This window comes from Pseudonaja textilis, chromosome 7 (genome assembly GCF_049901715.1).
Source record: "Pseudonaja textilis isolate UNSWEBS1 chromosome 7, rPseTex1.2, whole genome shotgun sequence".
Lineage (NCBI taxonomy): Eukaryota > Metazoa > Chordata > Lepidosauria > Squamata > Elapidae > Pseudonaja > Pseudonaja textilis.
The window spans coordinates 59,124,596-59,149,587 of NC_141996.1; the positions used below are offsets into that span (position 1 = coordinate 59,124,596).

General features: G+C 39.1%; 1 protein-coding gene across 2 annotated transcripts in view; it reads right to left on the reverse strand.

The window, feature by feature from the left end:
* Positions 1-17,023, reverse strand: part of TSPAN7 (tetraspanin 7) — a 108,073-nt gene extending 91,050 nt beyond the window's left edge. For both annotated transcript variants that reach the window (XM_026713673.2, XM_026713672.2), the window contains exon 1: positions 16,653-17,023. In XM_026713673.2, the coding sequence (XP_026569458.1) occupies positions 16,653-16,733 (81 nt within the window). In that variant the 5' untranslated portion in view covers positions 16,734-17,023. The remainder of the gene's footprint in view (positions 1-16,652) is intronic.
* Positions 17,024-24,992: the final 7,969 nt, after the last annotated feature.

Below are 24,992 nucleotides of genomic sequence, written 5' to 3' on the forward strand. Positions count from 1 at the left end.
CCAGGCAGCCTGCCTAAAGTTGGGCCCAGACCGACTTTTATGGGGAGTCTCAAGTGAGAGGACAGGAGATCGGAGGTGAAGAAGTCTGGTGCAGACTTCGAACACCTTTTCTGGCGTCAGGAGCGATCCCCCAGGGATACATGAACCCCGGAGAGGTTCGTGTCAACGTGGAGATCCTCGAGCTGCAGAGGGGGGAAGGCAACTCCCCAACAGTGAAGAGGGAAGCTCCCGAGCTCGGCGCTAAAGAGTAAGCTGTCATTTTATGGCGGCTTCCAATCCGGTCTGCCATTTGAGTGAATAAGCAAAGCAGTGACAGCCTGCGAGATCCAGTAACAGGAACAGAGAAACGGTTTATATCTTGGATTCTTTGAAGTCTGAAGGGAGTAGAATGACAGAAGAATGATAGCATAAATTCTTCTCTCCTGGTTGTGATAAGCACCTCTTGGAAGTCCGGCGGAGAGCGGCCAGAAAAGCAATTGGGGAAGCTTTGGGGAAAGAGAGAGATTGCTAAAACCTGGAGATTGGAGATCCGGAACTGGTCTGAGCACAACATGACTATTACATCTACTTAATATTGGGGAGAAGATAAATTGAGCATTATATTGGACTTTGGAAGATTTGTATGTGGATTTAAAAGTTGGAAAGCAAAGAAAGAAGCAGCAGCAAGAGGAAGAAGCCAGAGGCGAACAGAACGCTGGGATAGACGGTTTTGGGACTGCAGATTAGTCAGCACTTTTCACCATTTGCTGATTGGAAGGCTGAAAAGAAACCTCTAGCTGGAAGATGGAACTTTAGCTCACCCAATTTGCTCTCTTTATTACGTGGTACTACTTAAGTTTACTAAGTTGGCACTATTTTCTCTTTAAGATGACTTCCTTGTGGTTGTTTGTTTGTTGATTTTCTGAAGCTGTGGTAATCTCTCTTCTACCCCTTCTCTTATTATCTTGCCCCTTGCCTCCCTATTGTATCTCCTAAACACTTTACATAATTTTACTTACTGGGGGGAAGAGGAGGATACACTATTATCAAAGAGTTAAGAGTTTACTGTTGTAAGTATTAATAGTAAAAAGGGATAAACTTTGTTGATATAATCTATTTATAAATTATTTAGACTACTTACGACATTTAAGATTAATTCCTTAAAGTGTTAATTGATGTACTATTGTTGACCAATTTTCTTATTACATTGACTAGAATATTGTTGCAGATCTCTATTTACGATATAGGGGAAAAGACTGTGGAGTGAGATATAAAATTGAAATACGTGAATAGTCTTTCAAGTACAGAACCCAAATACTGAATGGTGATTTGGGATAATATATTTAATATTGTGCATCAACAAAAACAAATACTTAGAGAGATGACATCCACAACAACTATGGCCTTAAAAACAGGAAAGAAGGCTATCCCGACCCTATCGACTACGTTGACAGCCACCCCACCAACATCTCAAAAACTATCGAGGAGTCTTTAATAGGGAAAAGCAGCCCAATGTCCCCAATATTAATATACAAACTTCCATATTAGCCTTGCAGGAAGCTATATCTAAAATGCAAGAAATGATGATTAATAATCACAAGGAAACTAGAGCAGATATAAGTGAATTGAAAGATGAGATGGGGAAAATGAAGGCTGAAATGAAAGCGGATATAGCGAAGGTGGAGGGTAAGATAGGGTCTCTACAGCAGGCCATGGAGAGAAACGAAGTGAAAATAAAAGATATAGAGAGTAGAACAACACGCATGGAGTCTAACTTTGAAAGGATGGATCAGGAATTTAAAAATGTACTTAGAGAAACGGAAGACTCTCTGATCCACCTCGAGATGGACAAAGCAATGGCGTATTTAAGATTCCAGAATGTGGCGGAAGCCAAAATGAAGAATTGGAACATTTGATGGCAGAAATATTGGCTGAATGGCTAGGAAAGGAAAAAGATGATCTAATTAAAGAGTTTGATGAGGTATATAGGGTTAGCACAAGCTACGCCAGGCGTAACAACTGTCCAAGAGAAATTCATATCCGCTTCTCTAGGAGATGTCTGAGGGATTTAATTTTGAAAATGTCTAGGAGGAAACAATATCATATAAGGGCAGAGAAATTAGGATTTTAAAACAAATTCCAAAGAGAGTGAGGATGATAAGACAAGATTATAAATTTTTAGCTAATGATTTAAATAAAGAAGGAATCCATTTTAAATGGTTAATCCCGGAAGGGATGTTAATTACATGGAAAGAGAGGAAAATCAAAATAGAATCGATAGAACAGGCCCAAGATTTTCATCAACAGCTCACAGATAAGAATAGTCAACCCACCAAAGAAGAACCTAAAACAAGACCACAGGAGGTCCGATATTATCACAGAACCCAAAAGGAACGACTTTCTCCAATTTCAAGAAGTGATAATCCACAACATGGGAGAGAAGAGCAAATCCCACAACAACAACAACAAGAGAACCGAATCATTACTAGGCAAAAATCTAAGCAGAAGTAGATAAATGGTGGAGGGGAAGAAGTTGCTCTCTATCAATATAAATGGATTAAATTCATTATTAAAAAGAAAAAGGATATTCTCAAAACTTATTCAACATAACGCAGATATAATATGTCTTCAAGAGACACATATTTCGAAGAATGACGAAAGATATCTAATTTGTCCAAAATTAGGTAAACTTTTTACAGCACCGGCCGACCAACACAAGAAAAAAGGAATTGCAATTTATGTAAAACAAGATGTAAAGGCAGAACTAATCTGGTCGGATCCCGAAGGAAGAACTCTGGTTATACAAGTTTGGATAAACCACATCACATTTTTACTTGTAGCAATCTATGCCCCAAATGATGACCAGGGGCAATTTTTTAAACACCTTCACCAAAAAATAGTAGGCTTTGAAAAAGAAACATTTGCTTGATTGGCGATTTTAACTCCATTGCAGACTACCAGAAAGACCATAGTAATATGGGGAAAAACAAGAAGGGGAAAAGGAACTCTCTGCAGCATGTAAGGAAATGTTGAGAGAGTTAAATTTAAAAGATCTATGGAGGAACGGAATCTTGAAGGAAAACAATTTACATATTATTCTAACCCACATAAGACTTGGACCAGAATAGATATGGCTTGGATGGATTTGGACTTGGCTAATGAAATAAAAGAAATCAAAATTCTACCGAATGAATGGGCTGATCATAACCCAATACAGCTAATTTGGAGGGATAGGAGACGAATAAAAAAAAGATGGACACTAAATAACCAAATTGTAAACGAAGAAGAGTATATTAATAAACTGAAAGAGGAGCTAAATTATTTTCTAAAAGATAATAATAATGAAACAACTTCAAAACAGAACATTTGGGATACTATGAAAGCAATTATAAGAGGCACAACAATTTCCTATAATGCTATGAGAAACAAGAGAATTTATGCCCAACAAAACGCGTTACAACAACAAATCCAAGACTTAGAAACACAATTACAAAAAACCCCTAAGACCCAAGGACTACAAAATCAGTTAATACTAGCCAAACATAAGCTGAATTTAATTGAACAAGATAAATTAGAAGTTAGCTTGAGAAGGTCCAAACAAAATTATTTTGAACACGCCAATAAACCAGGAAGATGGCTATCTTATAAACTTAAAAAGAAAAAGAAAAGAGATTGATACACCAATTAATAGATGAGAAAGGCATCCCACAACATGAGATTGAGAAGAAAAAGGATATTATATTAAACTATTTCCAAAGATTATATAAAAAAGAAGAAATCAATGAGGATAAAATAAGAACTTATCTGGAGAATACGAATGATAAAACAATAGGGAAGGAGACAAAGAATTACTAAATAAGGATATTACATGGTCTGAGTTAAAATCTGCAATGGAAAATCAATGTAATAATAAATCCCCTGGTCCAGATGGGATTCCAGTAGAATTATATAAAGCCACATTAGATTTAGTAGGGCCTCTGATGCTGGAAGTGTTTAACGAAGTACTTTCGGCTGCCAAAATGCCAGACTCATGGAGGGAGGCGTTGATTGCGTTAATTCCGAAGGAGGATGTGGATGCCAGATATATTAACAATTATAGACCAATCTCACTTTTAAATGCCGATTATAAATTATTTACCTCAATTATTGCGAATAGAGTAAAACAAGTTTTAAATTTATACATTCATGAAGACCAAAATGGTTTCCTTCCATTCCGCCAAATTAAAAACAATTTAAGAACCGTTATTGACGTCTTAGAATATTATGAAGCTCATCCAGAGAAACAATTTACACTCTTGTTTCTAGATGCGGAGAAAGCATTCGATAACTTACATTGGCACTTCTTAATACAAAATATCTATAACATGAATCTGGGCACTAAATTCGAGAATATTATCACAACAATTTACAATACCCAACAAGCCAATATACTAATTAATGGTGAACAAACAGGCCCGCTAAGCATTGAAAAGGGCGTTAGACAGGGTTGCCCTCTCTCACCCCTCTTATTTATATTTGCTTTAGAATCATTGTTAACGCGGATAAGACAAAATCCTGAAATTCAAGGGGTTAGGGTCAAGGCAGAGGAATATAAATTACAGGCGTTTGCAGACGATATGGTTTTCTTCCTAGAGGATCCCATGGAGAAAGGACATAATCTAATAAAAGAACTAGAACAATATGGTTCAGTAGCAGGACTAAAGATCAACAGAAATAAGACGAAATTACTGACTAAAAATCTAACAGAGAACCAGAGGAAAGAATTAGAAAAAACCATGGGGATACAGGCAACAAAAAGGTCAAATATTTAGGCATATGGTTAACACCACATAGTAAATCACTCAAAGAGAATAATTATGATAAACTGTTACAGCAAATTAAGAAAGATCTAGAATCCTGGAATAAGTTGCAGCTTTCTTTACTGGGCAGGATTGCCACATTCAAAATGAACATTTTACCAAAACTCCTTTACTTATTCCAGACAATCCCAATAAAATTACCAAAAAAATTTTTTGATGATATAAATAAGGTAACTCTTAAATTTATTTGGCAAGGGAAAAAAGCTAGAATCAGTATTAAGGCCTTACAAGATGCAAAAAGTAGAGGTGGGCTAGCGCTTCCAAACTGGGAATTATATTATTGGGCAGCCAATTTACTATGGTTAAAAGACTGGGTCAATTTACGGAATAAAAGAACTCTAGCCTTGGAAGGGCACGACCTTCAGAGAGGATGGCACGCATTTCTATGGGATGTGGGGAAAACTAAACAGGCGTACTTTCATAGACATCTTATTAGAGATTCACTATTAACTAATTGGAAAAAAATATGTAAAAACATTATTTAAAAATTCGATTTGGCTTTCAACAATGGAGGCAATGGTTCATCCCAACAATTTGGATATAACAAAAATGACTAAATATAAAGATTTATTAGATCCTTTAGGGAAACTAAGAACTCGACAGGACTTACAGGAACAGGGATTTAAAATTGATCAGTGGTTATATATACAAATCCATAGTAGATACAAACAAGATATCAAAGAGTTTGGAATTTATAGCAAATTACAACACTTAGATAAAATCTTATTAGGATCAAATAAAAAGAATATTTCTAAATTTTATAAATATTTATTGGAGGTAGAATTAGAGCAAGAGATAGTGAAAGGGAACATGATAAAGTGGAGTAGGAATATTGGAAGAAGCATTACATTAACAGAATGGGAAAAGATCTGGAATAGAATCATTAAGATTACGAAATCTGCGGCGTACAAAGAAAATATGTATAAAATGTTATATAGATGGCACTTACCCCCTTCGAGGTTAGCGAAAATGAACCCAAACTCTAGTCCAAAATGTTGGAAATGTAAAAACATAGAGGGAACCTACTTTCATATGTGGTGGACCTGTAAAGAAGCCCAGAAATACTGGCAAAAAATTAGAAAATGGCTGGAGGAGATAACCAAAGATCAAATTGAATACAAACCAGAGTTCTTCCTACTAGGGATCTCTGATAAACATTTTCCTAAAAAGACGAAATACATAATAATTCATATTCTAACTGCGGCCAGATTAGCATTTGCCCAATGCTGGAAATCATCCCGTTTACCTACAGATCAATTGGTCATTCAGAAAATATGTGACTGCGCAGAAATGGACAATTTAACCATAGCTCTTAAAAATAAAGGGTCTTCAGCATTTGATAATAATTGGAATGCATGGTATAATTGGTTATATCAGAGATAAACTGTTTAATGAGCATAAATAAGCATAAATATCCATAAATAGCGATAAGATGTGTATATTTAAAGTAAGGTAGGAGAATTGGATCTTGTAGACTGTCAAAAAGAATATTTGTCTGGTTTTAACGTATTTTCTTTTTTCTTCCGTCTCTTTGTTTTTTGTTTTTTTTTCTCTCTTTTATACTTCTTCTTCTCTTTTTCGGTCGCATAAGACCGAGCGTTTTTTTTTTTTTTTTCCTCTCTCTTTCTCTTCTTTCTTTCTTCTTTTTCTCTCTCTGTTTCTTATGTAATGTTGTTATGTTATTTTTTTAATTGTAAATTCAATAAAATTTATATGAAAAAAAAAAAAAAAGTTGGGCCCAGACCTGCTTAAGTCCTGGGGCAGAAACTCCCTTTCTGGGGACCAAGCCTGAAGGTAGCTGGCAGAGATAGTCTCAGCCTCTCCCACCCTGGCCATAACCTCTAGGCAAACCTGAAATTCCCCTGATTGGGAGGATTGTTGCATCCAGCTCCTCATCTGATCCAGGGACTTATCAAACTGTTTTTTTTCTAAAGCAGCATGCCTTCGTTTCTCAGCCCTGAGTTCAGATTTAGAAGTCTTTTGGGGGGCTAAAGCCTTGGCCTTGATCTTTGCTGCAGCCTCTCATTTTGCTGAATGGACTCTTTGTCTTCTTTTCTTCCTCATTGGGGCCTGAGAATCTTGTGCTTCTTCTAGACCTGTAAGGTCCGACTGGGCCATTTCGCCTTCCATTTTTGCCAACAAGGCAGACACAAGGGGTCCTGGGAGCTTCCCCGATGAGAGTGTCACCTGTTGTCTGGGCCAGGTGAGCTAATTCAGCTGTGAGGCCCCTTTTTGGTAGTGGCTGCTCCTCCAACAAAATGGCCGACCACCACCCAAAATGGCCCATGTGCGCCGGCTCTAGGAAGGCTTCATTGCCTCACTTGCTCCCTAGGCTCTCTAGCAGCCCCAGGCGAACAAACAAACATTTATCTTCTATCAGCTAAGAGGTGGCGAAACGAAGTTCTGAAAATCAGTTGTAAAGTGATCTTTTGTAATGCAGAAGGAACTGTGTGGGAGGCTTGCAGAGTGTTCCTTGGGTTCGCAGCTCCGTCGATGGCAGTGCCAAAGCCTTGTTGCTGCAGGAGAGCAGATCCCCGCTCTCTTTGTGACACAGCTCAACCGGAGTCCCAGGAGCTGTGTCGAAGCTTTGAAACTGCTTCTCTTCTGAAACTGCTTCTCTGCTGTTTTACTAATGGTTTTTTGCTTTTAGTTCTTTCTCCTATCCAGAGACACTAGCTCTTTAGAGTAGAAGCTTAGTCAAAAGCTGGGGAGCCAGCTAGGGGCTGGCTTTTTATATAGTGGCAGACTCAGCTCTATGACACCAGAGGGAGGAGTCATATCCCATTCCTGGACTCTCGGCGCAGCATGGATGAGAATTGTGGCCATTGATTTATATTTTTGTCTTTCCATTTGGCCTTTCCTAAAATAAACAGTGTAATCTAAAAATGTAAGACCTTTAGAAATGAAGTAAAACTCTTATGACAACCATGAGATTGGCCACCTAGTTAATACAAGTGATAATAGAAATGAGCACTACTGAATGTTAAGTGAAATCTCATAGTTTCTACTTCTGCAATTGGTACCTTTTTCCTTTTTAAACAGCAGTCCTCATCTAACTTATCTCGCTCTCCCTCTCTTCCCCCCACTCTCATACACACACACAGATCTACCCAGTTTCTATAAAATTATTCATATGTATATGGATTGAAGATTAGCTTTTAATCTCATATTTTAAATACCCCAATCTGTCTGTATGTGCTCTACTATTTAATATTTTTCCAACAAAATTATTTAAATATTTTATAATGTAATATTATTTATATCATATGAAAATTAACTATCACATATACTTTTAACAAAGGGGAGAATAATATTTAAGAAATTTAAATTTAATGATGTACGTATGACCCATAAAACCACCTGAAGCTGAATTACGGCTTCTCTTTGGCAAACATTTGTTCAACTCACTCAGACTGCAGGATCAAAAGGCTTTACAAAGTCCTAAATTAAGAAGGAAAGCAGAGTAGTATTGTTAGCTGATCTTCTCAAAAGAATTTGCTGACAGGTGTAAAAGCAAAGCTGAACTGGTGAGCAGTTCAAAGAGCTATGTCTGCAGACTAAAGTGTTCATTCCAATAACCCAATTAGGCATTCAATACTGAAATGATTAATGTTACTAATATGTCAAGACATGTGTTGCGAGTATAAGGAAAAACTACGGTACAGTTATCTTCTGTAAATGAGTCTGACTCAGCAAATTCACAGCAAGAAGTAGACACAAATTATCATCGTTTGTTGCTTTGTTTTTCTGTTACTTTGCTAGACGTTTTATGTTTCCTGTTTACACAAAATTGTTTGCCAATACTGTTAGCTCTACAAGGCTTTCAACCAAGAGCAAGATAGATAGATAAATAGATGGATGGATGACAGACCTGTTATAAAAAAAAAATGCTGACATAACATTTGTTTAGCTACATACTAATATACCACATGTAACATATTATTAATTCATTATTATCATTGGAACCATTTCATCATCACAAGATTCTATAGTCTATACCAGAGGTGTCAAACTGGTGGCCTGTGGGCCAGATGCATCATGCGCAGGCCATGCCCATCTCCATGAAGGGAAAACCATCGTGAAATGTCATGTGACGGCAACATGATGCCCGAGTTTGACACCTGTGGTCTATACCAATGTGATATCTGTTTAATTATTTGATTCAGACTTATACCCTGCCTTCTAAGGACTCTCAAAGTGACTAATGGACAGAAAACAAAATACTGTGAGTTACTAGGAAGTTACAGCCAACATTTACCCAGTCCATGGAGGCCTTGTACTTAGTTCCAGAGAATTTGTAAGACATAATAGCAGCAAGTATAACAGTGAAAAAACTGGGCACTTGAATAAAAAAGACAACAAAATATGGGTGACTACCCATCAACATGTCTCATTAAATAGTCCCTCACAAATTAGCAAGAAAATTGAATTTCCTTCAATTGCAGAGAAATATTTGCAATATGGTCTTATTTGCAAAGGGGAAAATAAATGAATAAGCAATCACCATAGGTGGGGTATGGAATATAAGAAGTCTCTTTAAAGAAAGCATGAACAATTACAAATTCAGTGGTGTGCATGACTTGCCCACCGATTCTACTTAACATCTATAGGTGATATATCTTTTGTCTTCTGTTTTATTTTCAGTCATCCATTTTCTGACAAATTAAGATCAAGTTTCCAAATTTGAGATCCAATTGTCAGCATTCCAGAAACCCTCAACTCCAATAAATAAATCCAAGACAGACATGTTCTCAAAGTTTCCTTTTATTAGAGTAGTAAACTGGCACATCTGGGAAATCCTGAATCTGAAAGTTCCAGGTTTCCTCCAATAAGTAAAAAATTACAAATCCACCCCCTGCACCCATCGTTCCATCACATGCCCCAATCACCATCCATCCCAACTTGAGACATCCCCTCAACCATTCCTCAAACAGGTTCAGGAATAACATGACCTTGACTTTAATGAAGAATGCTATTATGTCTAACCACATACACGCCACAAAATTCCCCCCTCCCATTTTCCCAGGCTCAAAATTTGGCAGGGTGGAAGCTTATGGTGCTAATATTGCTTCCAAAGCTGACACCAGTATTTATTAATATTTTTTCTTATCTAAATTAATAGAAGTTAAATCTGGATTAAAATGTAATATTAATTTAATAGAATATTACCGCCAACTGAACTTGAATTCAATCCAAAAAAAATTAGTCAGAAGTATAAAATAGCCTTGAAAATATTTTCTTTGATGATAATGAAGCTGATCTAAAAATTTAAGTTATTTATACAGAAACCCTTTAAAACTAGGCAACAAGAATACATTTCTGTGTAAATTCATTAGAAGTCCCATAGAGAGAACAAGCAGCATTTGTAAGATTCATTTCTTCCTCCCAGAAAAAAATGCCATATTCACACACAGTACACACAAAAAGATACTTATAGCCTCGCTTGTTCAGTTTAGTAAAGATTAGGGATCTCTGCTTGTTTTACTGCCAAGTCTGACTTCACTTAAACCAGGGGTCTCAAACTCGCGGCCCGCGGGCCAATTGCGGCCCGCAGGACGATTTCCTGTGGCCCCCACCATGATATGAAAGTATAATATTAGTGCGGCCCACAGGGGGAATGGACCTCTGAAGGAAGTCCCGCCCGCCATTCCTCGTCGTGGCTTCTTCTCCCCCCTGAACTTTAACAAGTCCAAGTACAGGTCCAGACTTACTGATGATCATCTTCAAGCCATACTGAAGGTCTCAAGTGCCTCCTCTCTCAAGCCAAATGTGGCTCAGATATGTGAGAGGAAGCATTGTCAAGTCTCTGGCAGCAAGGAGTAAGCTGGAGAAGCCATGTTCTGAGGAACTGTTCATGATCTTCATTCAATGTTCCATTCATGTGTTCAGGACAGTTCATGTATTGGAGAAATCATTAATTGTTGATGACATTTGAGGATATTTTTTTAACGTTTTTTGTGGAATCCCTTATGCGGCCCAGCCTCACCCAGCCTCTGCCTCCAGCGGCCCCCAGGTAAATTGAGTTTGAGACCCCTGACTTAAACAGATTAGGAGTGCAAATGAGGAAACAGCAAATTAGAGACAATGCAATGATTGCTCAAGACAGTTAATAGAAAGGAATTCTTCCTTATTAATCTATGAAAGTGTCGTTGATAACCAATAAAACAGTTCAAAGGAACTGAATTTTTTGATACTGAAATATTAGATTTTTTAATTCAGTATATCATGCTATGGTTTATCTACATTTGCATATTTTTATAACCTATGTAAATTATAATGGAATTCTCATAAATGGAGTGTTCTGCAGTAAAATCCCTGATCCAACCAGAGTTTCTAAATTAACAAATGAGCCACACTATTAATTGCTGATACGTTATGGCCTGCCAAGTAATATACATTATACATACTCTTCAAATATCAAACTGATTTATCATTTAGTTTAATTAGGTTGGGGTTTTTTTCCCTTTCAAAATTTCCAGAAAAACTACATTTCTTCCCATGATTTCCTCAGCTATATATTCTCTTAATATCATCCAAATAAATTCTGTGGATGCATACAAGGATAGAGGGAGAAATTAGGAGAATTATATGACCTAATTTTAATTTTATGGAATTTGATCAGCATTGAATTAAATATTTTTACCCAATTCCCTCAACCTTTAAAAAAGCCTTTGAGGTTCCCTTACCATTCATTGCCCCAAACCTGTAATTTGAAATTGCAAAAATTACCTTGAACTGATATGCAGATCAATGTCAAATGGAATATGGAGGTTTTCTTCCTTATTATAAACTGTCTCCAAATGAATAAGATAGTTATAACAACTTGTTGACTTAAATTTTGGTTAGACACCTTAAAAGAACTTTTTAAATATTGTGTGTGTGTGTGTGTGTGTGTGTGTGTGTGTGAGAGAGAGAGAGAGAGAGAGAGAGAGAGAGAGAGAGAGAAAGAATATTGCTTTCCTTGGAGATTCTATATCATATAAGTAAGGTTTAATTTATAGGATCCTACAAACCACTGGAATTTATTCTATATATTTGGTACAGATATAAATTTGTATTAATCTGAAGTTATAGATGCAATGAAATCTATACTAATTCAGTTGTGAAGAAATTACTACTGTACCACATTACTACGGTACTATTACTGTACATCTACAGTATTATAAAACCACTGAAAAGCAGCTATGATAAGTGCATCTTTGGTATATTCATTAGCGCATTAATAAACTACAAGTATTTTCTAGTTGGTGGAATGCAAATAATACAGTGTGTTAGTTTGCCAAGTAAAATTCTGTTTACATGAATTTGTGTCTGCATGTTTAGGGTTTTGGTTGTGCTCCTGGCATTCTGTCCAAAATATGCCAAAACTGATCGATACTGTTCTTATAATTGGCAGAGAATGAAGGAAAGTAACCAATGTACACCTTCTCCATCTTACTAAAAAACATTACAGGAAAGCATCAAAGTATGAGTAATGGTGATCAATATCTGTGGACCCATCTGGTGATGGTGACAACTTACAGTACAATGCAACTGGAAATGTAAGAAAAATAAATGGAGAAGTACATGAATTAACGAAAGTAATTAAAGAAAGAAAAATAGGTATGTCATGTATTTGTAAAATTGAGAGAGAAAGAATATAACAGGTCTGATTAAAGAAAATCTGAAATGGTGAAGTTAATAAATATAGGGATGACATAAACTTACTTATGAAAGGATTAAAATAGTAGATTACTATTATTGTTGTTATTACCCTGCCTTTTAACACCTACTTTATAATCTATTTTATATTTTCATGTGAAAAATAGAAATCCACAGGTTGATAATGGGTTGATGTTCACCTCCCAGTATAACTGTCTATAGAAATGCAATATAGAAAAATGTTCTATAAAATAACATGAATGGTGGGAACAAGATGAAATTGTAGAGTAGATTAGAACAGAAATTTATTGTCACTTTAAATGTACACTAATTGGCATACATTAAAATGAAATAATCATTATGCATATACTCACATACATATACGACACAGAGAAACATCAGAGTTTGGTTTGAATATATACATATACATGGCGGAAAAAATGAACCCTATAAATGTAAAAAAAAAAAGGCCATTTAGAGACCAAATAATAAATGAGAATGATTAGTGGGTATTGTCAGAATTCTGGCAGTTACCCCAATTAAATCATGAGTCTCGAGCCAAACTTCCAAAACTTCAAAGGATTTATTGGGAGTTAACATGTCCACCATGCCTGGCTGTAGCTGACACTGAGACACATAATTCATTGTTACTCTTGACCCTGGTTTTCCCCAACTCCCTGGGTGTATCATAATTCATATTCTCCAATGAGACACATCTATAACCAAGAGTCATCAATCATGTTCTCCAGTTAGATTTTTGCATGGTAGAAACTTCAGTCACCTTACTATCTCTAAACAACTGTGAAAAAATTATGAAAGGGTATACAATTATTTCAAAAGAATGTACAGAAACTGACCTTGGGAAAAGATAATGCAGAAGCTACTTGGAATCAAAGTGAAAACAATTAAATTACAGAATGCCACAGAAGTGAATGGAAGTACATACCTGAAAGTAATCTAAACAATGAAAAAGGATGTTTAATAGAATAGTGAAATGATGAAATAGAAAAGGCCTAGAATTAAAGAAAATATATTGAGTACTATAAAAACTTAAAGTGAAAGGCATTATCTAATGTGCATAGAGAGGAAAATAGTTTTAAAGAATGAATGAAATCAAAGAAAAAAAGACCAATAAAAGTAGCAGAGAAAATGCACAATCTTTTTGATGAAAAGTAGTATTTTGGGGGAAGTAGGTGAAAAAAGTAATATAAGCCCGCAAAATAGAGAGTGGAATTAATGACAAATGTAATAAAATTATTTGGGATGAATGAATTGAAGGAATACTACAAAGTATACAGGTTCCTTTCCTGAAAATGATAATGGTTGAAGTGTGGGATTGAAATAAACGCTATAAAAACGAAGAAAAATTATTTTAAAATGCCCTGACAATATTGGAAAATGGTAATGTTACAAATGCTACAAATACAACGATGTTAAACTATGGATTAGTTTGATTTGGAGTGGATATAAATGTTGATTAATATGTATATGAAGACTGTGTGTATGGACTGATTAGCATTAACTAAAATTGATTGTCAAAAGGTAGAATCAGTGTATGTGTCTAAGAAGGTGTTTGGAAGAAATGTGATAGAAAGTTCATAAAAGGTAGTAATGAGGAACATTTGGGAAGTGCATTAGCAGGGCAGGACGAATGCAGACCAGGTTTTTGTTCTTTGACAAGTGATAGAGAAATATATGAATGTGAAAAAGAACTTGCATTATACATTTATTGATTTAGACAAAATGCATAATAAAATGAATAAGCTTGAATTGTGGAATATTTTGATCACTATGAATTTGAAGCTGAGCTGGAAAATATGAAAGTGTCTGTACATGATGTGTGTGTATGTGTGTGTGTGTGTGTGTGTATGTATATACCATACAGTATGAATGAGAATAAAACATTCACGTGGTTAATGGTAAAAAATATGATAAACATGTCATGGATAATTAGGGAAATGCTTGTGTGATATTAGCATGTAGTTGGAGACATCACACACATATATATATATTGTATGCAAAAATAGGGTTAAATTATATAACAGGCTTAAGTTGTACATCGTGGAAAGAAAATAGGAAGATAAGGACTAGGAGATGATTGTCAGGAAAAAACGTTATTTAAAAAGCTCTCTGAGCAAAGCTTAAATAAACAAACAAAAGCATTGCATTTTCTCATTGTGCCTGACATATTAAAGCTATAAATAAATAAATAATAATAATAATAAATAATAGTTCCATTAGCTTATTTTGATTTGTTGAATGATAAAATACCTGTAGTATGCACTGTAATGTTTAAAGTCTATAATAAACCAAACAGGAACTCTTATATTATACTTCCATGATCTATACGCAAAGAGTTCTTAATCAGCAAATCACCATTAAGATAGGATAGACACTGTGTTTATGAATCTCCTGAACAACAACCTAAGCTGCTAAGAAAATTTCAATCCCCAGAGGCTATTTAAAAGCCCAGAGCTCTTGTTACCAAATACCTCTTTAATGTATTTGGATTATAAACCACAATAATATTTTAATAATATTATTATGTTATTTTGCTATAATGAAGCAGTGGAAGATGCTTTTTCTCCCTCTAGAGCAGCTGCAAGTAAAGCCTGACATGAACTAAAAAAAAACCCAAGCTCAATAGCCTTCAAAATAATAAAAGAGGCAATCTACCTACAAATATGTTCATCTGTATATAGTACAAAGGAAATCTGCAACAAGGCTCTCTCTTGAAATGAGTAGAGATGTTCAACATAATATTCAGTCCAATTAAACCAAAGCAAGTCTTCTATATTACATGTTTCTAAATTCATGATTATATATATCTATATTATTTGGGATAAGGTTAGCTCTAGTCTCACTTACTTGGAAATGAAGCAGTATTTCAGTTTAACTGTACTGTGAATTAAAGCACATAATTTATTCCTGTTATTGAGGAACGAGGAATGGGTTTCAATTATTTATTCTGGGTAACAGCAAACAGGAGACAATCATATGGTAGAATATGTTACAAAACGAAGGCAGAATAAACGAAGGCATTAATACTCTATTTGATAACCCTTCCTATTCAAACAGCTACAATGAAACATCTTTTGTATGAACATCCAGCAATAAAAGTTAATCTGACAAAATAATGCACACAGCATTTATGAAAATATAACCACCAGAGGAGGCAGTGATAAGTGGATATAAGCAGAAGCACTGGAAGCAGCAAGCTTTTTTTTCCCTCGCAAAGGGCCAAAGGTCTATATATTGCAGTTTATTTTTACATATTTATTGGATGTGTATGTAAGGGATTTTTAACCATTTCCAATAAATTTAAGTCCATGTGGATTTTTATTCCTGCAGTATCATTTTCCATGAGCTGTCAACCACATTTCCCGAAGGTATTGACAGAATGCAGAGATCATATTAAGAAAAGAGCTGTAGTTTAAACTCCTGAATAATCTGGATGTTCATGCCTGATGCACCACTTGCCTAATTCACAAACACCATAGATTTCTTCATTGAGCAAGTAAGTCCTAATAGCCAGATCCATCCACTGGGCTGGTTGCAAATCGTTTTAGGTGGACCAAATATCCTGAAAGGTACCCAGCTTTCTTAAATTTATGTATACAGATCTTGCAAATATAGTTTGTGAAACGCAATGTGCAAGCAGTGCCTTAAAAATGCACAGACCTACATTTACACTTCAAAAATCTGCCAATGCCAACCAGCCCTATGATAATGGATCAAATTAATTAAAAATATCTGCTACAATCCTTCAATTCCCCTATCACCAAAGGAAAAGAAGAAATATATATCAAGCCTTCAACTTTCTTCTTTCCGGGCTGCTTTCATGAAAGATTCTTTTTTAAAAAGAAAAGCGACAGGATGGGTGAAAATCAGGCACAAACTTCCTATTCCCTCCCCGGTTAATGACATAGACGATGATAAATCGGGAGCAGCAGCCTAGCACGGAGGAGAGCAATATCCTCAAGCAAGCAAACAGGCGTTTGCGCAGCAAAGAGCCGGCGCTGCGGTTCCCATTGCAACGTTCCGTTACCTCCGACGACGCCAACGCAGACGGTACATAAACCCACCCGGGGGGAGGCGAATTGCCGCTTCCAATACCCTCACTCTTTTCACCTTCACTATGGTGCTTCCAGCGCGGGGTTTGAGAGTACTCACCCAGAAAACGAAGGAATAGATGATGAGTAAGGTTTTCAGACACGTTATCACGGGTTTGGTCTCCATTCTCCTCGATGCCATAATACTGAAATCCCGGCTGCTGGCTCAGGGCAGGGGAGGGAGTGCGCGCGAGAAGGGGAGGGGAAGGAGGAAAGGAGGGGGCTGCGAGCTCCCTTCGCGCCTCCACCGAGCGGCGGATTCGCGCCGCCGGCTCCTCCGCTACCAATATTATCGCGGCCGAGGCGAAAGCTTGGAAGCAGCCGCTCCAGGGTGCTCGCGCACAGCTACTGGGCCACCGCCACAGCCTGCCCCGCCTCCTGCTGTCTCGCAGCTACCGCACATCAGCCATGGCACTATTGTGTGCTCACACTGAAGGAGAAAGCAGGAGCCAATCCACTTTTCCCAGCCCTCGGAGCCCGCTATCTAGAAGGCAGGGCCAGGGCCAGGAAGAGGGAAACGAGAGTCTCCACTGCCCAGAACCTAGTTACGGGAAAGGTGCTGAGGCGGGAGGCAAAGGAATACGCGGGAGGATGCAAAAGACAGTTATTGTTCACTGTCGTGGCTCAGTAAAAGAAGGAAGAGGTGTCCCGCGACGGTGTCTTAGGGCAGAGGGATATGGATGGGAAACCGATGTAGAGCGTGTTGGCGAAGGAGGCGAGGGGTCTGCTTATCGGCAGACTCCTCCGGAAAAGGGAGCCGCGTCTGCACTTGGGTGTCCATGAAAGGATTTCACGGTGGACCTATTTCGTGCGCAGCCATGATGGGCGTGTGGACCTGGAAAAGGAACTTGAAACAGATAGTTTCCTCGGTCTCCAGGTGCCTCTCATGGGTTTGCACTTTTAAAAGGGGCCTTGAAACAATTGGAAGGCAAGAAAAATAGCTGCTTTCTAGTCAGAGCTCAGCTGTTTACTTATTATAATTTGAGCTGGTTGTATAAATAGGCCTTTTTCCTGGTGGAGATAAAATCTTCGCAAATCTTATTCATAGGCTGATGGTTTACTTCCTAAATAGAAAACAATGAGATTCAAGCTTGCCTGAACTTATTAACCTCAAACGGCTTGCTTCTCTATTAGTGAAGTGATGCAGCTACTTAGGTGATGAAACAAAAGAATGCATCAGACAAGATTATCGTAATGTATATCCTGCTTCAGTAATATAAGAACAATGTGGCACAGAAAAAACATCCCACTAATGAGAGGCTAGTTGGCTAACAGCATGACTGCTGTACCATACTATTGTGTCATGAAGTTTATGCATTTTAAGCGTATATATGGTGAATGTATGGTATACATAGCAAAAGCTGAGACACTAACAAAATATAATAAAACAATTTTTAAGTTTGTTTTATATGTGTGTGTGTGTGTCAGATCTGTGTATCTGCATTCTTCAATGGAAGAAGGGGAAGTTGGCACAAGTAATCCTTTTTGATGTAACCTGAATTTATTAATCTTATATTGAATCTGTATAAGTTGCACATGATATGCAACTGGAGGACTGGAGCCAGACGTGTAGAAACTTGTCACCTGTTGGAGAGATAGCAAGAGGAGAAGAAACCATAAAAATTCCAGCTCTGGAAGATACTCCCTGGGAACCTCTTCTAAGATACATTCACAGAAAAGGGGAGGGGAGAATTAACATGTTGGTTCTTTGTTTGACAAAATCCACATCTAAATAAGGGGAGAGTTCCAACTCCCTTTATCTGTTACTGTGTGCCTGGAAACATTTTAGATTCTGCTTTGACTAGTACTGGAATCATTTCCTTTCAATAAAGAATTCCTTTTGAAGAGCCTAGCTTTCAGAAGTACATTCTTTTTCAGGGGGAAAGTCCATTGCTTACATAAAGCAGAATCTGCAATAGAGGTCAACCCGGAGAGGAATTTTTTTTATAAAACTTCACTCTACCGAAGGGACCCTGCAAAAAATGTCTGAATATAGCAAGGAGCAAGGGGAAACTGAATGCTGGGGAGAAACTTCGACAGCTACTCAGCCAGACATGGACTTTGTGTACCCCATTGAAGATAGCAAAGATGCATGCGAAAATTCCACAAAGCCCCGGTGGTCTATAGGTGTGGGAAAGAGAGAGAACTGGGATGGAAGGACCAAGGAAGTAACCCTCACCTGGGGTAATCGTGAACACGGGTGGAAAATGGAGCTAGAGGCCCTCTCTTATCAGGAAGAATGGGTAGAGGAACCACTGGCAAATGACCGACTGAAATGGTACATAAATCGCCTCGTGAGGGAAGCCTTGGAGGACCTCAATGTGAAGGATGAACCAGGCCGCCAACATAGGAGAGCGAGTGATCCAGAAATTGAGAGAACCCGTCATCACCCCTGATCCAGCGGAGAATGATTGGGCATTGGAACAAGCTGGAAGATCAGCAACCATACCAGGTACCCGAGCCTTTCCCACCCCAGAGCAGGGGATTAACCCTGGCCAACCCAGAGACATGACATACAACTGTAGAGAAAGATCCCGCCCTTGAAGGTAAAATTCGGTGGGAACCCCCAGAAACTGGATTTTTCCTGGCGCAAGTCCTGACCTACATGCAAGAATACGGGAGGAATTTCCTGACCCAGGGGGCCAGAGTGCGAGTCATCACCCTGACCCTAGAAGGGGCAGTAGCCAAATGGATGGTGACCCCTCAACAACATCAACGTCCCAGAACTGAGGAACCTTGATCGATTCATGACAGCCCTACGCCACCACTTCGAAGATCCCCTCACCAATAGAAAAGCCTGCGACCACATTAGAGTCATAAAGCAAGGCCATCGCCCGGTAGCTGAGTACATTGAGGAATTTCATGACCTGGCCGGCTGAGTCAACTGGCCAGAAGATATCCTAGTCTGTTGGTTCAAAGATGGACTCAATGATGACCTCTACACTGCCTGCCTGGCCCGTGGGACCCCAAACCTCCTGCATGAATGGTACCTGATGGCAGAGGAGGAGGAGATAGACATGACCCGTAACCAGTACTGCAGTGGCAGAGTTTGGAGAAGATCCTCACCCCAGGGAAAGCGGGAATTTTTCAAACCACCATGACTCCAAGACCATCTGGCTGCATTAAGTGTGGAAAAGAGGGGCACCACACAGCAGAATGCCATTCTGTGAAAACCCCTGCCAGAAAGCCAGACCATCCATCAGGGTGGAAACCTGAAAAATCCAACCCTCGAGGAAAAGAAATTGGCTTCAGAAGCTGTGAGGTTCTGGTTTCCCCACAACCCAGAGGAAGAATCCCCAACAGCCCGAGGAGACCTGAGCCAGTCCAAAAGTGATCCGGAAGATGACCCACTGGTAAGAGACCCAATTGAACCACTCACTCTACCCCTAAGACTGTTTATCCCCAGCCAAGGAAAGGGGGAGGAAGTTGCAGCGTTACTGGATTTGGGATGCACCTGTTGCCTAATCAACCCCCACCCTAGCAGAGAATTTGGGAATCCAACTAAGAAAAAGTGGAAAATCCCATTGCTTTCTGCCAATTAGATGGAACTATAGCGGGGGGAGAGCCAGCCAGTTTTGCCACAGAACCATTGAAAATAAGACTAGGGAACCATAGTGAGATGCTCATGTTCATTGTAGCACCAGGAATGGAAGGGCTACTAGTCCTAGGACTCACATGGCTATGGAAATGGAATCCAATAATAAACTGGAAGAGAAGAAGCGTACATTTCCAGAAACATAGCATTCGCAAACAGCCCAGAGGAAAAGAAAAGACAGAGAACCAGCCATGGCTGGTCAGCCGGCTGAACCCATTAACATCCCCAAAGAGTACCAGGTTTTAGCCCAAGTATTTAGCGAGGAAGCTTCTGATGAACTCCCACCTCATTGCGCCACAGACTACGTCATTGAAATCCTACCAGGGGCTAAACTTCCAAAACCAAAAATGTACTGCGTGTCCCCAAGAGAACTAAAAGAACTCAGAGCATTTATCAATAAAAATCTAAAAAGGGGTTCATCGAACCTATCCAACCAAAAATAGCAGCCCAAGTAATATTCCGCAAAAAGAAAGATGGCTCTTTGTGTCTCTGTGTGGATTACAAAAACCTGAATACCATCAGTGTGGAGAATATGTACCCACTCCCCCTCATGAAGGACATGTTAGCCCACTTCTCTAAAGGATTTTTTTTTTCAAAGTTAGACCTATGAGAGGCATACTACCACATCAGAATAAGGGAAGGGGAATGAGTGGAAGACAGCTTTTAACACCCCACTGGAATGCTACCAATTTAAAGTGCTCCCTTTTGGACTACAAGGAGCACCTGCTGTGTTCATGCAATTAATTAATGAGATTCTCCATGACTTTTTGTACAAAGAGGTTCTTGTTTATCTTGGTTTTTTAATCTACACTGAAACAAAAGAAGAACACATCAAGTTACTCTGAGCAGTTCTCACAAAACTCCTAAATGGCAAACTATATGCAAAACTCTAAATGTGAATTCCATCAAGAAAAAAGTGACTACCTGGGATATAGAATATCCCACGAGGGAATAGAGATGGACCCACAAAAAGTAAAAGCTGTCTTCAATTGGGAACTGCCCCATACTCTCAAACAACTGCAGAGCTTCCTAGGTTTTGCAAACATTTACCGCCAGTTCATCACAAACTTGTTAAAAACGGGGGGGAAGAAACCCAAACCAAGGCAACCCCTTCCCTGGACGATGGAATGCCAAGCAGCATTTGAATAACTTTAACAACTGTTCTCAGCAGAACCAATCCTGAAATACCCAGACCCTGAACAACCATTTGTCATCCAAGCAGACGCTAGCAAAGTAGCAGTTGGAGCAGTTCTACTCCAAAAGAATGGATGTGGACAGCTGCAACCATGTGCTTATACTTCCAAGAAATTGACAGGAATCGAGCAAAGATGGGCCATATGGGAGAAAGAGGCCATATGCTGTGCGATGGGCACTCCTCATATGGAGACATTTCCTAGAAGGGAACCAAATCCCATTTGAAGTCTGGACTGATCATAAAAATCTAGAAGCCCTGAAAACTCAATGGAAACTCTCAGAACAAGCAAGGTGGGCTCAATATTTTAAACGGTTTAATTTCACTCTCAAATATCTCCCAGGGGGAAAATTTCTTGGCAGATGCCCTGTCCAGGAAACCCCAATACAACAGCAAAAAGATTGAAATTATAAAACCCATGATCCAACCAGCCCAACATGCAGCCAAAGTAATCACCCTTCAATATTTAAGGAGGCACTACTTAAGGATGACGGGCTCCAGGCTAACAAAAACACTTGCTTACTCAAAGATGGTTTAGCCTGGGTAGAAAACAAACTTTATGTCCCTGGCAGCCAGAGGATGGACCTCATGAAACGTTGCCATGACTCAAAAATAGTGGGACACTTTGGCTTTGTAAAAACCCTGCACCTCATTAAAAGACAGTTTTGGTGGTCATCTCTCAAAAAGGACATTGAAAACTATGTTGCTAGTTGCCCCATCTGCGCTGCTCCAAAAAGAAGACAAGGAAAATCTGGACTTTTACAAACAGTGGCAGAACCTTCAGCACCCTGGAAAGAGATCTCTATGGACTTTATAGTGGAGCTCCCTGAAAGTGCACGAAATACTGTCATTTGAGTTGTTACTGATATGTTTTCCAAACAGGTTCATTTCGTACCATGCCAAAAGATCCCAACAGCCAAGGCCTTGGCAAAGATGTTTTTAATACATATTTATCGCCTTCATGGAGCCCCCCAACGGATTATCTCAGATAGGGGTGTACAATTCACGTCCACATTTTGGCGGGCGTTTTTAAACCCATTAGGTTCCACCCAGGGGTTGTCATCAAATCACCCCCAGACTAATGGCAGAACAGAATGATCGAACAGCGTATTAGAACAATATTTAAAATGCTTTATTAATTACCAACAGGACAATTGGACTGACCTTCCTTTTGCAGAAGTAGCATACAACAACTTGGTCCACAGCAGCATGGGTTTCACCCCATTCCAGGTGGCCACAGGCCAAGAATTCAACCCCATGCCAGAACTACCCACCAAGGAACCTGAAATTCCCTTCTTTAAGGAGTGGATAAATAATTTGCAAGCCACTTGGCCAGTGGTCAGACTAGCCTTTACAAGAGGCTAGAGCAGCTTTTAAAGCTCAAGCAGACAAAAAAGCATTGTGATCCTAAACCATTCAAAGTTGGGGATCACATATATTTGTCTACAAAGTTCCTAAAATTATTGCAACCCTCTAAGATACTGGGACCAAATTTCATTGGCTCATTTTCCATCTCCAGAATTATCAATCTTATTACTGTAGAGCATCTACTTCCCAAAACACTTAGACAGGTTCATCCAGTATTTCACTGTACCCTACTCAAACCAGAGATCACTTCAAACCTTAGACATATCTCCAACTCCCATTATGGTAAATGGAGAACAACATTTTGAAATTAAAGATATCCTTGATTCGTGCACTCTCTGGATCCACACAATATTTAGTAGCTTGGAAACACCTTCCTTCCTCAGAAAATGAGTGGGTAGCCAAATGACATGTAAAAGCACCCACATTACTATCGAAGCTCCACCTGAAATACCCTCACAAACCACCCTAAGTTGTAAATGTAACACATGTTTTATGTCTTCCAGGTGGATTTCTCAAATTTTTGAGGAGGGCAGTATGTCAGATCTGTGTATCTGCCATTCTTCAATGGAAGAAGAAGGAGGGGGAAAGTTGGTACAAGTAATCCTTTTGGATGTAACTGAATATATTAAATCTTATATTGAATCTGTATAACTTGCACAGATATATGACTGGAGGACTGGAGCCAGATGTCTAGAAACTTGTCACCTCTTGGAGAGATAGCAAGAGGAGAAGGGACCATAAAAACTCCAGCTCTGGAGTTCCGGTTTGTCAGGCTTCGGCAGCAGCAGGAATTCGCGTTTGTGCGTGATCCCTGCCACGCTCGCTGCTGGACTGCCTCCGATCCAGCTGGATTTGGAGGCTATAGTTATCCTGTAGGGATAACTGAAGACAGGGGAGATCCAGACAGGGGTCTGGGAACATCGCAACCCCCTTCCTCAGCCGGCTAAACTCCCTTTTCCAAAGGCGGTGGAGCGGTGGTCAGCAATGGCCGCCACAAAGAACCTCTCAGCCGGACAAGTTTTGTGCAGGAGGAAGTGGAGAAAGTGAAAGTCTTTGGCTGAACCGGGACAATAAGTAACATCTGAACACCCTGGAAATCTAGCTCTCTAAAGGATACATTGTTTCCCAAGAAGATCGTAAAAAGCTGCGGATGAAAGTGAAAAGGGAAAGTTTTTTTTTTCTTCACTCTCCTTCCCTACGAAGATAGCAATGGATGCATAGTTCAGTCTGACTAACGTACTGACTAAGGACCCTGACTAAGGTACTGACAGCCAATGGCTTCCACAAAAGCAAAATCACTGGCTTGATCCACAAAAACACACTGAGACATAATAGAGACCCAGAAGATGAACAGACCTATGGAACAGCTGTCCTGCCCTACATAAGAGGTACTACAGACAAAATTAGTAAGATACTGCACAGACATCACATCAAGACTGCCTTCAAAACAGACAGAAAAATAGCAGCCATCCTTAGAAACCCCAAAGATAAAATTGACCTGGAAAACCAAGGCATATACGAAGTCCCCTGTGCATCATGCCAGGCCACATACATTGGACAGACCAATAGAAGAATAAGTGCCTGCCTGGATGAACACAAAAATGCAGTCAAAAAGCTGGAACACACTTCCTCACTAGTCCAACACATGGAAGCCACAGGTCATAGCATCAACTTCAATGGCACCAAAACCCTAGCCACTATAGAAAACCCCAGCCACAGAATCATCAGAGAAGCCATAGAGATTGAAAAAAGACCAGAAAGCATGAATAGAAGAGATGATTCCACCAGACTGTCAATCATTTAGAAGCCTGCACTCACAAACAAAAAAATCTTCACAACACAAGCCAGGCACACCTGGGCACAGACAGATCCCCCCGATATCTCCAGCTCAAACACACCCCAACCAGGCACCCAGATGAAACCTAGCTTCCTAACTAATGATAGCCATCCATTTACCCGGAGCCAAGCTGCACTAAAGGCCTCCAATAAAGTAACACAATGTTGCCAGCCAATCAAGAGACAAAAGCCAAAAAACAGACAGGAGATATTAGAAACACCAATCAAGCAGAGCACAGCGAACTCCAAGACCAATAAACACAGACCAAGACTCCCAACCAATCAGGGTGAAGAAAAAAACATTCTGGCACAGCAATAGGCTGCCCCAAATTTAAATCTGAAACCACTATAAAAGCCTGAGTCATAGATGAACACTATACAGAAGCCTGATGATGGCAGATGAGATTCTG